The 14,704-nt window shown below is 44.8% G+C and overlaps 1 protein-coding gene across 1 annotated transcript in view; it reads right to left on the reverse strand.

Annotated features, from left to right (window-relative positions):
• Window positions 1-13,311, reverse strand: part of TMEM164 (transmembrane protein 164) — a 63,961-nt gene extending 50,650 nt beyond the window's left edge. The window contains exon 1 of the mRNA XM_040323886.1: window positions 12,863-13,311. Coding sequence (XP_040179820.1) covers window positions 12,863-13,261 — 399 coding nt within the window. The 5' untranslated portion in view covers window positions 13,262-13,311. The remainder of the gene's footprint in view (window positions 1-12,862) is intronic.
• Window positions 13,312-14,704: the final 1,393 nt, after the last annotated feature.

The raw sequence follows: 14,704 nt of genomic DNA on the forward strand, positions 1-14,704 counted from the left end.
CCGTACACACAGGCAAACTATCGGGCAGCATTGACTGGTCTATTAGAAACTGTCCGACATTCATCCCATGTGAACTGCAGCTGGCCCAACAACAACCACCTGTCTTCTGTGGAAGAAGCATAAATGAAAAAGGTTTGCCGTTCACTATCCGATCTGTGCTCTCAGCCAAAGGCTGGAAGCACTGACTGCTGTGTTCTGGAAGAGGGAACAAAATAGCTCAGTGGGGGAGATCACTGTACTAACATTGCATAGTTAGTACAGCGGCTCCTACTGAACTCTTCAGACTTTTTTCATTCAGCCTGCTGGTTGAACGAATAAGAACAGTGTGTACTGAGCTTTAGGATCCCTTTACACAGTATGCCATGCAGCACTCTGGAGCTCCCACACCCTCCCTGCTGGAATGTTTGCATTGTCATTAAAGTACTGTATTTGTTATTGGGGCTGGTCATCCTGCTGAAAGGACATGGCTTTGTTTTAAATGATTTAGGATTACTATTACTGTGCCCTATGCTGTTAAAGTAGTGCCAGTGATAGGTAGAGCAGCCATTCTGAACCAGTGTCTGTGGAACCCTGGGATTCTTCCAGAGGTTGCAAGGGGTTCCTTGAGTTGCAGCTGATTGTGTTCCTATCTGATGGTGCCTACATCGTTCTGGGTGCAATGCCACTTGGCAAAACTAGTGGCATGATACCAAATCTCTTTTAAGCTGTCTGTAGGGGTGACATTCTGGCATCCTCTGTAGGGGGGAGGCTTCTTCCCATTGACCCCTGATTAAATTAGATTTAGCAGGGATTTCTTGAGACCTGACCATTATTTCAAGGGTTACTTTGGGGTAAAAGGGTTGGTAAAAAAAACCTAAGGATCTAAGCCCATGATGTGCAAGTCCATTATAAGTGAAGTTACAGTTTAAAAAATAACTTGACATATACTGTATTGTATTACCGTATTTATCAGGCTATAACGCGCCTCGGCGTATAGCGCACACCCCCGAACTTGAAGGAAAATTCCTGCAAAAAAAATACTTACAGTTTGGATGCCCCCCGTCAGTGTCTTGCCCGTCATCCATCGCGTCCTGCCCGTCGTCCATCGTGGTGTTCTCCCCGCTCGATCCCCCGCTGTGTTCGAACCACTGCGCCGACATATACCGAGTGCAGTACACTCGGGTATAGTCATGCAGGCTCGGCTCCTCTAGCGGTCACGTCCTGTGCGTCCTTTACGCGAGAGGAGCCGAGCCCGCCCGACTATACCCGAGTGTACTGCGCTCGGTATATGTCGGCGCAGTGGTTCAAACACAGCGCGGGAAGGACACCACGAAGGACCGGACGAGGCCGCGATGGACGACGGGCAAGACACCGACGAGGGGCATCCAAACTAAGTATTTTATTTTTTTTTGCAGGAATTTTCCTTCAAGTTCGGGAGTGCGCGCTATACGCCGGGGCGCGTTATAGCCCGATAAATACGGTAATATACTGTATTGTATGTCAAGTTATTTTTTAAATTGTAACTTCACTTATAATGGACTTACACATCATGGGCTTAGATGCTCAGGTTTTTTTTTTACCAACCCTTTTACCCCCAAAGTAACCCTTGAAATAATGGTCAGGTCTCAAGAAATCCCTGCTAAATCTAATTTAATCAGGGGTCAATGGGAAGAAGCCTCCCCCTACAGAGGATGCCAGAATGTCACCCCTATAAACAGCTTAAAAGAGCTTTGGTATCATGCCACTAGTTTTGCCAAGTGGCATTGCACCCAGAACAATGTAGGCACCATCAGATAGGAACACAATCAGCTGCAACTCAAGGAACCCCTTGCAACCTCTGGAAGAATCCCAGGGTTCCACAGACACTGGTTCAGAATGGCTGCTCTACCTCATCACTCCTGACAAGGGGACAAGTACAAACTCTACAGTGAAAAGAACAGAGATTGAGGAACACACCTATAGTAGAAATAACAGAGGTTGGAGGCATGCATAGGAGAAGCAAGACCTAACCGTGAAGGATTTAAAAGAGGCTGTGCAGAGCCAACAAGGGATGGGTAGGTGGATCAGGAAGGGTACTAAAGCCCACAAAAATGTACTGGAATGTCAGATAAAAGTGGAGTTATGGGGGGGGGGGTGGTCTCGGCATGCGAGTGTGAGGACCCTGAGCTCCGTGTGCACTGCTTCTTCTATAGCACCCCACAGCGGCCTTACAAGGGGTCTTTCACCTCCACAGGATGCTCCTAGTCTCTGCAGCCCCCGTGGACACCCCGGCAGCGCTCTAGCACCATGGATGCCTTCTTCTCCGAGAGTCGCTGGGAAACCGCTGAGCTGTCCAACATGCCATTTCTCATGCAGCTTCTCCTGTACCCTCCCTGAGGTTGGTACTGGCCTCAATGCCTCCCCTGGCTCCTCAGACAGTCAAGATAGGGGCTCCGAGATTGGAGAGACCCTGGGAGATAGAGACCTTCACTCCCACATCTTGTCTCTCCCAACCAAGGAGGAACTTCAGAGGTTTGCCACCAGGGTGGGACAAGGCCCTGAAACAAGCTACTGTAAATCTTCAGGCTGAAAACACAGCTAGGGGGCAGAGTAGAGTCCATTGAAAAAACAGGATTGATGACATGGTTCCCACATTGCAGACTCTGAAAGGTTATTGCAAGATGCAGACAAACGGATTGAATCACTGCTTGATCAGCTGGACGATTATGAGAATAAGAGTCGCAGAGTGAACATTCGGATCAGGGGCTTGTCTGAGGCAACCACTTCTAGGGACAAATCCTGGGACAGGATGCTCCAGCCAATATTTGAGATTGATCGCACCTACAGAACTCTGCGACCACCATCAGGTGCCAGAAAAACCCATTATTAGTAAACTGCACACATTTTCTCTTAAGAGCGCAGAGGCTCTGTTTATTAGCCATCTCCCCGGGGAACCGATACGCCCTCCCAGGGCTACACAATGGATTTATAAACAACTAAAGGTGCTACTACCCAAGATTAATGAAACTCCTCCTGAGCCGTCATGAACAAGGCCGTTGTGGCTGAAACGCGTCTACCTCTGCTGTATTTTTTTCCTTATGGACATATAATAAATTCGGACCGATTTAAAGAGCATGTATGGAGTTGTGGATTGTCCTTGATCCATTCTACACAATGATTTGCAGCTGTTCTGAGCCCCAACACGCTCAGCTTGCAAGTGCAGCGTGATTCCACAATATACAATTGCCATATGGCAATTACAAACTGGAAGTAAAAAAAAAAAAAAAAAAAAAACACAATTATGTCATGCCTTGTCAGTCACTGCTATACAAAATTCTCATTACTACCGGCTTCATTTGTCACAAAGGAGTTGTGGAAACAGATGTTCCACCATGTACAGCCGACCTGATCGGTTACAGTTCCAGGCTCCCAGTGGAAAGTGAGCACGGGAACAGCAGTGGGCATTCATTCCAAGGCACCACTACTATTATTATTATTATTAGTGTATTTTAAATCATAAAGACAGCATATCAACCAAAAATCCTGAAAAAACACAATACAAATGTTATAAATGGGGTTGCAGTTCAGTGTGTAAAATAAGTATAGCAAAACATGACTTGGTACTAGGTTGAAATCCATGTAGTTTAGGGGGCGTGCGCATAGATTAGGGGGGCAGCGCTGTATACCACTGTATTAATCTGGAGACTGGCTAGGCTTCTTCTCGAGGCACACCTTTGTTGCCTTGGCAGTATGTTTTGGGTCATTGTCATGCTCTGTTCTGACTGAGGGAAGAAGGTTCTCATCCAAGATTTTAAAATACATGGCACCGTCCATTGGCCCCTCAATGCAGCCTGTACTTTTAGCCAAGAAACAGTCCCAAAGCATAGCGTTTCCACCTCCGTGCTTGACTGTAGGGATGATGTACTTGGCGTCATAGTCACAATTTTACTTCCTCCAAACACGAGTCAAGTTAATGCCAAAAAGCTCAATTTTTGTCTTGTCTGACCACAGCACTTTCTCCCAAATCCTTCTCTAAATCATTTAGATGTTCGTCTACAAACTTCAGATAGGCCTGTACATGCGCCTTCTTCAGGAGCAGGACCTTTTTTTCCCATTGAAGAGTATTTTTACCCCCAACGTTTAAAAAAACCGCTGCAGAGATACAGTGTGACAAAATATTGCAACTCTCTAGGGTCTCTGTGTATATATGGGGGTTCCCCCCCCCCCCCCAAGTCATTTCCTAGCAGGAGATACCGATTTTAACTTGAAAGTAATGAATGTCAGAAAAAGGTTTGGTCTTGGTTAAACAGACTCCTTTCACACTGTGTATACACCGCCTCAAAGATGCTGTTTGCAGGATTTTTTTTTACAAAATCTGCAGGGGGAAATCAAATAATTTTCCCCACTGTACATTTATATATCTATATACCTACATTACACATACATTATTTTTTTTTTTTTTATTCAGGAGATATCAATTAGGATTTACCACCAACTGAAGAAAAAATTTGTCAAGGAACAAAAAGAAAAAAATAATATATACAGGTGTACCATGTACAGTACTACCAACACATGTCAAAGTTGCAAAACAATAGCTGGGTTAACAATTTTTTTTTTTTCCCCTAAAAGTTTAAAAGGTAACATAAGTGAAATGTAGGTTGATTGGCAGGTGTGCAGGTCTATGAACTTGGATACCACCAGCATATAAGGGCTCTTTCAGACACGCGGGCAGTGCCAACTGCCCCCTGAAATGTGATTTATGGCTTAAATTAATTTGAAATCGCCGAATGGTAACATTACATAAGGGACTGTAACTGAGCCGAGCGTTGAGCTGACGGTTTTGGTGCGGCTACATACAAATTCAAACGGGTGAGACTGACTGAAAACCGCTGCAGCTGTAAAGCAGGTGTATAGCCCTCTACCAAGCCCTGTCACATGGCTCAGTCACCAGCTTTTACCTCCCTTGGCTGCCCGTCTGAAAGAGCCCTTAAAGTGGTTGTAAACCCTTACAGACCACTTTGACCTACCGGTACGCCTAGGTTAAGGATTACCTGTAGGTCCAAGAAATATCTACTTAACCCACACGGTTAACCACTTACCCCCCGGACCATATTGCTGCCCAAAGACCAGAGTACTTTTTGCGATTCGGGACTGCGTCGCTTTAACAGACAATTGCGCGGTCGTGCGACATGGCTCCCAAACAAAATTGGCGTCCTTTTTTTCCCACAAATAGAGCTTACTTTTGGTGGTATTTGATCACCTCTGCGGTTTTTAGTTTTTGCGCTATAAACAAAAATAGAGAGCCAATTTTGAAAAAAATTTATATTTTTTACATTTTGCTATAATAAATATCCCCCAAAATATAAAAAAACATTTTTTTTCCCCTCAGTTTAGGCCGATACGTTTTCTTCTACATATTTTTCGTAAAAAAAAAAAAAAAAAAAAAAAAAAAAATCGCAATAAGCGTTTATTGATTTGTAAACGCTATAACCTTTGCGCAAACCAAATAGGGGGTATTTTTATGTCATTTTTATTATATTTTTTTACTAGTAATGGCGGCCGATCAGCGATTTTTTTTTCGGTATTGCGACATTATGGCGGACACTTCGGACACTTTTGACACATTTTTGGGACCATTGGCATTTTTATAGCGATCAGTGCTATAAAAATGCATTGGATTACTATAAAAATGCCACTGGCAGTGAAGGGGTTAACACTAGGGGAAACACTGATCCTCGGTTCATACATTGTATGAACCGAAGATCAGCATTTCCCCTGCTGACAGGACCGGGAGCTGTGTGTTTACACACACAGCTCCCGGTCCCCGCTCTGCAACGAGCGATCACGTGTGCCCGGCGGCGATCGCGCCCGCCGGGCACACGCACGGGAGTCGGGGGCGAGCGGGGGGCGCGTGCGGCTGGGAGAGAGGACGTCATATTACGTGCTCTCGCCCAGCAGAGCCACCTTGTGGACGTATAACGACGGTGCGCGGTCGGCAAGTGGTTAAGGAGATATTGCCAAGACAGACAGCACTGATGCAGGCGCATCATGCCGTTAGTGGCTGCTCCCGTGCACATGCGTGGGAGTGACGTCATCGCTGCTCCGGCCAGTCACAGCGCCGGAGCAGCGATACCCGAAAGCCACTACAGGTATCATGGTGGTGACAGAGGATGTGTCCGAGGACCGCTGCAGGGGCTTCGTTCTCAGGTAAGCAATTCATGATGAGCTAGTATGCTATGCCACTTGTGACAAGGTCGCAGAAATAGCGATAATGTAATGCAGCAAAGTCGCTGGTCTTAAGCAATAAATACGGCTTTATTGCACTCAAAAAGAAATACAAAACAAAATGGCCTACTCCAATTTAGGAGGCTAACTAACAGTAGTGTCCCTCACTACACTGTACTGGAGGGGCTATTCCAGCCTCCAGTATAAAACAAACAAAATAACAGTCCAAATAAACAATTATCTGTGACAGACCTTGTTCCTCCAATGTAGACAGTCTCCAACCTGTCTGTCCAGCTCAGCATGCCTCTCACACTGAGCTGTCACTCTCCCCAGACTATCAGGTGTGGGCTAATTAATAGGGAGAGATAGGAGGTTTACCTGTTGGGCCAGGCTTAACCCTTTCCAAGACAGGGAAAGCTGACCTTTCCAACCTCTCACTGACATACATGAAACCAAGTACCCTGTCACATAGCCTAGACCATCTTTATGTAGAGCAAAAATTATTTGAGTTCTTTGCCATGAGGTGCCATGTTGAACTCCAAGTGACCAGTATGAGAAAGTGAGAGCAACAACACCAAATTTAACACACCTGCTCCCCATTCACACCCAAGACCTTGTAAAACCAAGGAGTCACATGGTACTGGGATGGGAAAATGGCCAATTGGGCCCAATTTTGACATTTTCACTTAGGGGTGTACTCACTTTTGTTGCCAGTGGTTAGACATTAATGACTGTATTGAGTTATTTTGAGGGGACAGAAAATCTACACTGTTATACAAGCTGTACACTCACTACTTTACATTGTAGCAAAGTGTCATTTCTTCAGTGTTTTCACATGAAAAAAAATATAATAAAATATTTACAAAAATGTGAGGTCTCACTTTTGTGAGATACTGTGTAAATGTATATTCTCTCTCTCTCTCTCTCATTGGGGAATATATTTAAAATAATGCTTTTGTTCCCAGACCTCAATTCTGGGAAAAGCAAATGTTGAAAGAATAAATAAGGCTTGTGTACTCCCATTTTAATTTTGGTATGCTTTGTGTATTGGTTTGAAGCCAAAAAGGATAGTCACACCAAATATGGATTTGAGAGATTATATATATATATATATATATATAAATAAAAACACATAACAGAACTCAAAAAAGTACTGAAGGCATTGGATTAACAGCCAGGCAAACAACATTTTCAGAACAGTTTGGCACCTATGTAGCCCAAGTAATGCTCCCAGTACAAGATTCATTTAATGCAGTGCAACAGCAGGAATGTTAGGTAACCACATTTCCCTCCTTACATGCCAATGTTATGGGTCCCTAAAAGATGGTCACAGACAGCTCGACCCCATTTCATTTAGCTTATTGTGAGCTGAGCAAGAGAAGATCAATTGACTCCGCCAACCATGCTACAGTGGTCTATGCATGGCCTAATCCCGTGAAACATCGAAACCTTCAGCTGTGGTTGGCCCTGTCAACACAACCCAGCCCAACAAACTTCAATGCAGGAATTGCAGAACACAATAGCTCAGCTGGGGAGATCGCTGTACTAATGTCAGATGGTTGGTACCGTTTTTGTTCAGCCTGGCGGGTTAAAAAAAAAAAAAAAAACAGCTCAGGTTGGAGCCCCTATACTAACAAACAATCTGATATTAGTACAGCGATCTCCCCTGCTGTGCTATTGTGTCACGTCAGGGGGACGGCACGCCAGAGCACTGATCGGGAGGCGGTCGGCACACCTTCGACAGAATCCGGCCGTACAGCCAGCTTCTGTCGGACTGGGTGCCATACACACGGGATTAATGTCGGCCGGTCTCTATTGAACTGCCCAATGCCAGCTGACATTTGGCCTGTGTGTACTAGGCTTTAGATTGTAAGCTCCTTGAGGGCAGGGACTGATAGGACTGATATGCATGTATAATAAACATGTAAAGTGCTGCGTAAATTGACAGAGCTATAAAAGTACCTGTAATAAATAAAATAGCTGCCAGTCATGCGGTTTGGGGATGGAGAATCTATGGATTTCCCTGACTGCAGACATCTTAAAAAAATAATAATAATAATAATAATAATAAACATGTCATACTCGTGTGCACTGTGCAATAGTATTGCCCAGAACAGTCCCAATCAGTCTCTTCTAGGGTCCCCCACGGACGATTATGGCTCTTCCTCTGTGTCAGCCACCAAAGCAAGCCGCTTGCTATGTGGGTTGGGGACAATGCTGGATTGATAATGGTCACCAGTCAGTGTCCCTGATCACTGTCACTCCAGTTATGACAATGCTGTACTGCCCTGGTGACAGTAAGTGAAAAATTATTTCTTCTTTAATTTTCCCCAAAAATTGCGGGGGGAAAAAAAAAAATAATGCACCACGCCTCTTACTAAATACCTTATACTGTTTACTTTCCAAAAAGGTTATTTGTGGGATATTTGTACTGTCCTGCCGTTTTCAGGGTCTTAAGAAAAATTCGATTTTTTTCTCTTTGATTGGAACATTTCAATGCCTGAGTACCGGGGCTATCTGAGAACATGAGTCTATCTCATCTTGTTTATCCTTAATGGCTATTTTGAGGTAGCAGCACAATTTTTGGAGATGTCAGTACATCAGGATTGATCAAATTTTTACCCTGGTTCTCCGATCACAAATAGTAAAATTGGGCCCTTTCACTTCTGAAAAACGCACGGTATCATGCGGAGTCCCCCAGGGATCCCCTCTGTCGCCTGTTCTTTTCAATATCCATCTCCGCCCTCTTTATGAAATCATCAGCAACCAGAAGTTACTTTACCACTCTTATGCAGATGACACACAACTATATTTTCGCATCTGCAACAAAAAAGGATCATTATCTCGGACTAGAGAAATGCCTTACTTTGGTAGAAAAGTGGATGACAAAGAGCTACCTTAAACTCAATGGCTCAAAAACAGAACTTTTCCTGTTTCAGGCCAATCGGAAGATTCATCCTGCAACAACAAGGATGCCCCTGCCCATTCTGGGTCAATCCATCACCCCTAGCACCAAAGTCAAAAGTCTGAGTCATCTTCGACACCTACATGACAATGGACGCACAAATAGGGTCAGTAGTCAGCAGATCGCACCACCTTCTGCGCAGACTCACTCCCTTTATCCCAAAAGAAGACATAGCAGTCGTGGTGGGAACACTTATCAACTCCAGACTTGACTATGCAAATGCCCTCTATCTTGGACTCCCAAAATACCAAATCACTCGTCTGCAAGTTGTTCGAAATACGGCCGCTCGACTTGTGACTGGGAAAAAAAACATGAGAATCAATCTCACCTTCACTGAGATCCCTTCATTGGTTGCCCGTAAAAGACAGAATCACTTTCAAAGCACTCTGTCTAACGCATAAGTGTATTCTGGGAAATGCCCCCCAATATCTAAACTAAAAGCTCACAACACCAATCGCATTCTGCGATCCACCAACCAAAATCTACTCCAGATACCCAAAGCCAGATACAAGTCCAAAGGAGAAGGAAGATTTGCGGTCCAAGGACCCAGACTATGGAACGCTCTACCAACCACCATCCGGTTGGAGGTAAACCACCTGGCCTTCAGGAGAAAGATCAAGACCCATCTCTTCTGGAGGGCCCAGGGAATGGATACCAAGCGCCCAGAGGCAATTCAGTTTGCATGTGTTGCGCTATATAAGTTTCTCACTCACTCAGTACCGGGGCTATCTGAGAACATGAGTCTATCTCATCCTGTTTATCCTTAAGGGCTATTTTGAGGTAGCAGCACAATTTTTGGAGATGTCAGTACACCAGGATTGATCAAATTTTCAGATATTATACACCATAGTTTATGGACTAACTCTACTACAGACTAAATAATATACACCGATTTGGGTTATTTTCACCAAAGAAATGCAGCAGAATACATTTCGGCCTAAATTTATGAAGAAAGAGGATTTTCAAACTTTTGTAATTTCAAAAAAATAAATAAAAAAAAGACCCAGTGGTGATTAAATACCACAGAAAGAAAGCTCCAATGACGTGGAAAAATAATAAAAAGTCATATGGGTAGTGTTGCATGACCACGCAATTACCATTATAAATTAACAACAGCGTTTAAAGCTGAAATTTGGTCTGGGCACCAATTGAACAAGCCAACGTTAGTCTATTGGTTACTATGAAGAGCAGCACCAGATTCTGTGTGCAATAGTTTAACTTTAAGCAAATCTCCAAGCGTAACCATAGTTACAAAATCCTTTTTTTTTATCCCACTAGAGGCTGAAAAATTAAAGAAACAATCTGATGTTTTTTTGTTTTTCAGATTCGTTAACAAAATTACAGATAAACACATGTGCATTGAGCTGCGTATCTTTCAGCATCTGTAGACTGTGTTGCACCACATCCATTAAATGAGAGCCGTGTCCGATGCATAGGTCCAGCTTATAGATTAGGTTTTATACATGTCATCCCCAGACCCACACATATGACCTATTCAGGTACATTAAAGCACGGCTGACTGTGCCATGCATTTATAACACCCCATTACACTTGCAGTACAATGCTCCACAATACACACAGCATGTGTTGTAGATGCTGCAGGTGTATTAAAGTATGATGCCAGCTCATTAAAAATGAATGGATTGCCTTTACACATACATACAAAACCTGTGAATGGGCCCTCAGAGCAAGACCGACTACAGTGACATGGGAATGACAGCACATCTGGAGGTACTGGTGTCAGGGGATTTATTAGAAGCAAATGATAAGATCACAGGGTGACGACCAGGTTGACCCAACACCTAGGTTTGCTGATCAAAAGCATGTTGGATGATTCTCCCCCCCCCCCCCCCCCAATGACATCCTCCGATCTCCATTCAGAGCCAAATAGAAGATCAGAAACGTTGCAGTCCTCATACAAAGCATACACGGCTTTCTCTTCCACCAACACATATTCTTATGTCACAATCTACTCTAGTGTATGTCGACAGCTACTGGTAAGGAGGGGGTACATATTAGGGAGGTGTGTAGGTACAGGCAGAGGTAGGGTACATATAGGGGGTGTAGGTACAGGCAGAAGATTAGGAGGTGTAGGTACAGGCAGAGGTAGGGTACATATGAGGGAGGTGTGTAGGTACAGGCAGAGGTAGGGTACATATGAGGGAGGTGTGTAGGTACAGGCAGAGGTAGGGTACATATGAGGGATGTGTGTAGGTACAGGCAGAGGTAGGGTACATATGAGGGAGGTGTGTAGGTACAGGCAGAGGTAGGGTACATATGAGGGAGGTGTGTAGGTACAGGCAGAGGTAGGGTACATATGAGGGAGGTGTGTAGGTACAGGCAGAGGTAGGGTACATATGAGGGAGGTGTGTAGGTACAGGCAGAGGTAGGGTACATATGAGGGAGGTGTGTAGGTACAGGCAGAGGTAGGGTACATATGAGGGAGGTGTGTAGGTACAGGCAGAGGTAGGGTACATATGAGGGAGGTGTGTAGGTACAGGCAGAGTACATATGAGGGAGGTGTGTAGGTACAGGCAGAGTACATATTAGGGAGGTGTAGGTACAGGCAGAGTACATATTAGGGAGGTGTAGGTACAGGCAGAGGTAGGGTACATATTAGGGAGGTGTAGGTACAGGCAGAGTACATATTAGGGAGGTGTAGGTACAGGCAGAGTACATATTAGGGAGGTGTAGGTACAGGCAGAGTACATATTAGGGAGGTGTAGGTACAGGCAGAGTACATATTAGGGAGGTGTAGGTACAGGCAGAGGTAGGGTACATATTAGGAAGGTGTAGGTACAGGCAAAGTACATATTAGGGGGGTACAGGCAGAGGCAGGGTACATATTAGGGAGGTGTAGGTACAGGCAGAGGTAGGGTACATATTAGGGAGGTGTAGGTACAGGCAGAGTACATATTAGGGAGGTGTAGGTACAGGCAGATGTAGGGTACATATTAGGGAGGTGTAGGTACAGGCAGAGTATATATTAGGGGGGGTGTAGGTACAGGCAGAGGTAGGGTACATATAGGGGGTGTAGGTACAGGCAGAAGTAGGGTTATATGAGGCGTAGGTACAGGCAGAAGATTAGGAGGTGTATGTACAGGCAGAGGTAGGGTATATATATATATATATATATATATATATATATATATATATATATATATATAAAAAAGTTGTAGGTACAAGTGGGGGTTATAGGAGGTGTAGGTACAGGTAAAAGTAAGATTGGGAAGTGTAGGTACAGGCAGGGCTGTCTTAATGAGAGGGCACACTGCTGCATGGGGGGCCCCTGTACTTTCCCCAAAGCAGCTGGTCCTTGAGCCCACGCTGCCCCGAAATTGGGGGCCCCATGGCAGCACTGAGAGTGATAGATACACAGGGGAGGCAGTCTGCCTCCTACCTACTTGATGTCTGTTTACCTGCATTGTCATCATTGTAGGGGCCCCAGAGCATTTCTTTGCCCAGGGGCCCATGATGCTATTAAGATGGTACAGGCAGAGTATAAAAGGTGTAGGTACAGGTAGAAGTATGATTATACTATGTGTAGGTACAGGTAGGATGTATATATGATGTGTAGGTAGGTTTTATATATATACATACACAGACATACATACACGCATATTATTATTATTATATGTGTGTATGTACGAGGTAGAGATGCGATATGACATGGAGGTAGAGTATATATGTATATATGATGTGTGATATACTGACCTGTAGCATGGTGACCACATGACAGGGATTTAACAAGTAAATGACAGTCCTGGTGGCGAACTTAAAGCCGACCTCCACCCCAAAGGTGAGGCAGAGCGCCACCAACAACAGGTTCTTCCCCAGACTGTCCGGCCGGCCGCACACAGCGGGTAGCCCGCCTTCCCCGTTCTTGTTGCGGACAATCCTGCTGAGGGAAAGCCCGATCTCCCCCGCGGACACAATGAGCCACACCAGGCTCTCCACAAGTCGCTGCGTGCTCGGTAAGAAGGACGCACACTCGGGCCCCCCATTGCCGGCCAGGCTGGGGTCCACCCCTCCATATAACCAGTCCGAATATCGGGACATGCTGCCCTCCCTCAGCACACCCAGCACGGCTCCGTTGCCTTCCTGTTGAAACATCAACTACACGGCCCGGGTACCTCCGACCAGCAGGGAGGGGCGGGGCGCTGCTGCTAGGCAGAGAGCATCCTCTGCATCCCTTTGTATGTGCACGAGCTTTATGCCTTCTTGCCATTAGGTGGCGCTGTGCCAATTCGTTTAGGATTAGTAGAGCTATGGAGGGAAAAATACAGAGTGGGGGATGTACTAAGGCTGGAGCAGCTGTGCACAGCAACAAATCACTTCTTAGATTTCATTTTCAAAGCATAACTTAACAGCTGCCCCAAGTTCTGTCTGTTTCAATTTTCTTCATTCTCACTCATTAAGGCTCCATTCACACCTTGGTGACAAAAAACGCCTGACGCTCGATACGCTGGAGGGGCGAATTTGCATTGCTGTCTATGAGATGGTTCACATCGAACGCCGAAACGCCGTACGCTAGCCGCCTGAAAACAAGTCCCGGACCCTTTTTTTTTAGGCGGCATTGGCGTTCGGCCATAGACAGCAATGGAAATGATTTGTGTAAAAGTTACACAAATCGCGGCAAAATACGCCGCATAAGCGGCGTTACTTTTTCGCCTAGGTGTGAATGCAGCCTAAGGTCGTTCATGTTGTTTTAAAGAAAAATGACAGTAGGCAATATGTAAAGAAGAATTGAGGGTATGACACTGGCCAATATGTACAGAAAAATGGAGGGTATAACAGTGGGCAATATTTAAAGAAGAGTGGAGGGTATGACAGTGGGCAATATGTAATGAAGAATGGAGGGTATGACATTGGGCAATATGTAAATAAGTGTGGGGGCTTTTGACAGTGGGTAATATGTAAAGAAGAGTGGAGGGTATGACAGTGGGCAATATGTAAAGAAGAATGAATGGAGGGTATGACAGTGGGCATTATGTAAAGAAGAATGGAGGGTATGACATTGGGCAATATGTAAATAAGTGTGGGGGCTTTTGACAGTGGGTAATATGTAAAGAAGAGTGGATGGTATGACAGTGGGCAATATGTAAAGAAGACTGGAGAGCAGTGAGCAACATGTAAAGAATAATTAAAGGTATGACAGTGGGCAATATGTACAGAAAAATGGAGGGTATGACAGCGGGCAATATATAAAGAATAATTGGGGGTGTGACAGTGGGCAATATGTAAAGAAGAATGGAGGGTATGACAGTGGGCAATATGTACAGAAAAATGGAGGGTATGACAGTGGGCAATATGTAAAGACGAATGGAGGGTATGACAGTGGGCAATATGTAAAGAAAAATTGAGAGTATGACAGTGGGCAATATAGATAGAAAAATGGAGGGTATGACGGTGGGCAATATGTAAAGAAAAATGGAGGGTATGACAGTGGGCAATATGTAAAGAAGCATGATTGGTATGACAGTGGGTAATGTGTGCAGGAAAGGAACGTAGAGTATGATGGCAGACAGGGTGTGCAATAGAGGAGTGCAGAGGGTA

This window comes from Rana temporaria, chromosome 9 (genome assembly GCF_905171775.1).
Source record: "Rana temporaria chromosome 9, aRanTem1.1, whole genome shotgun sequence".
In the NCBI taxonomy this organism is placed as follows: Eukaryota; Metazoa; Chordata; class Amphibia; order Anura; family Ranidae; genus Rana; species Rana temporaria.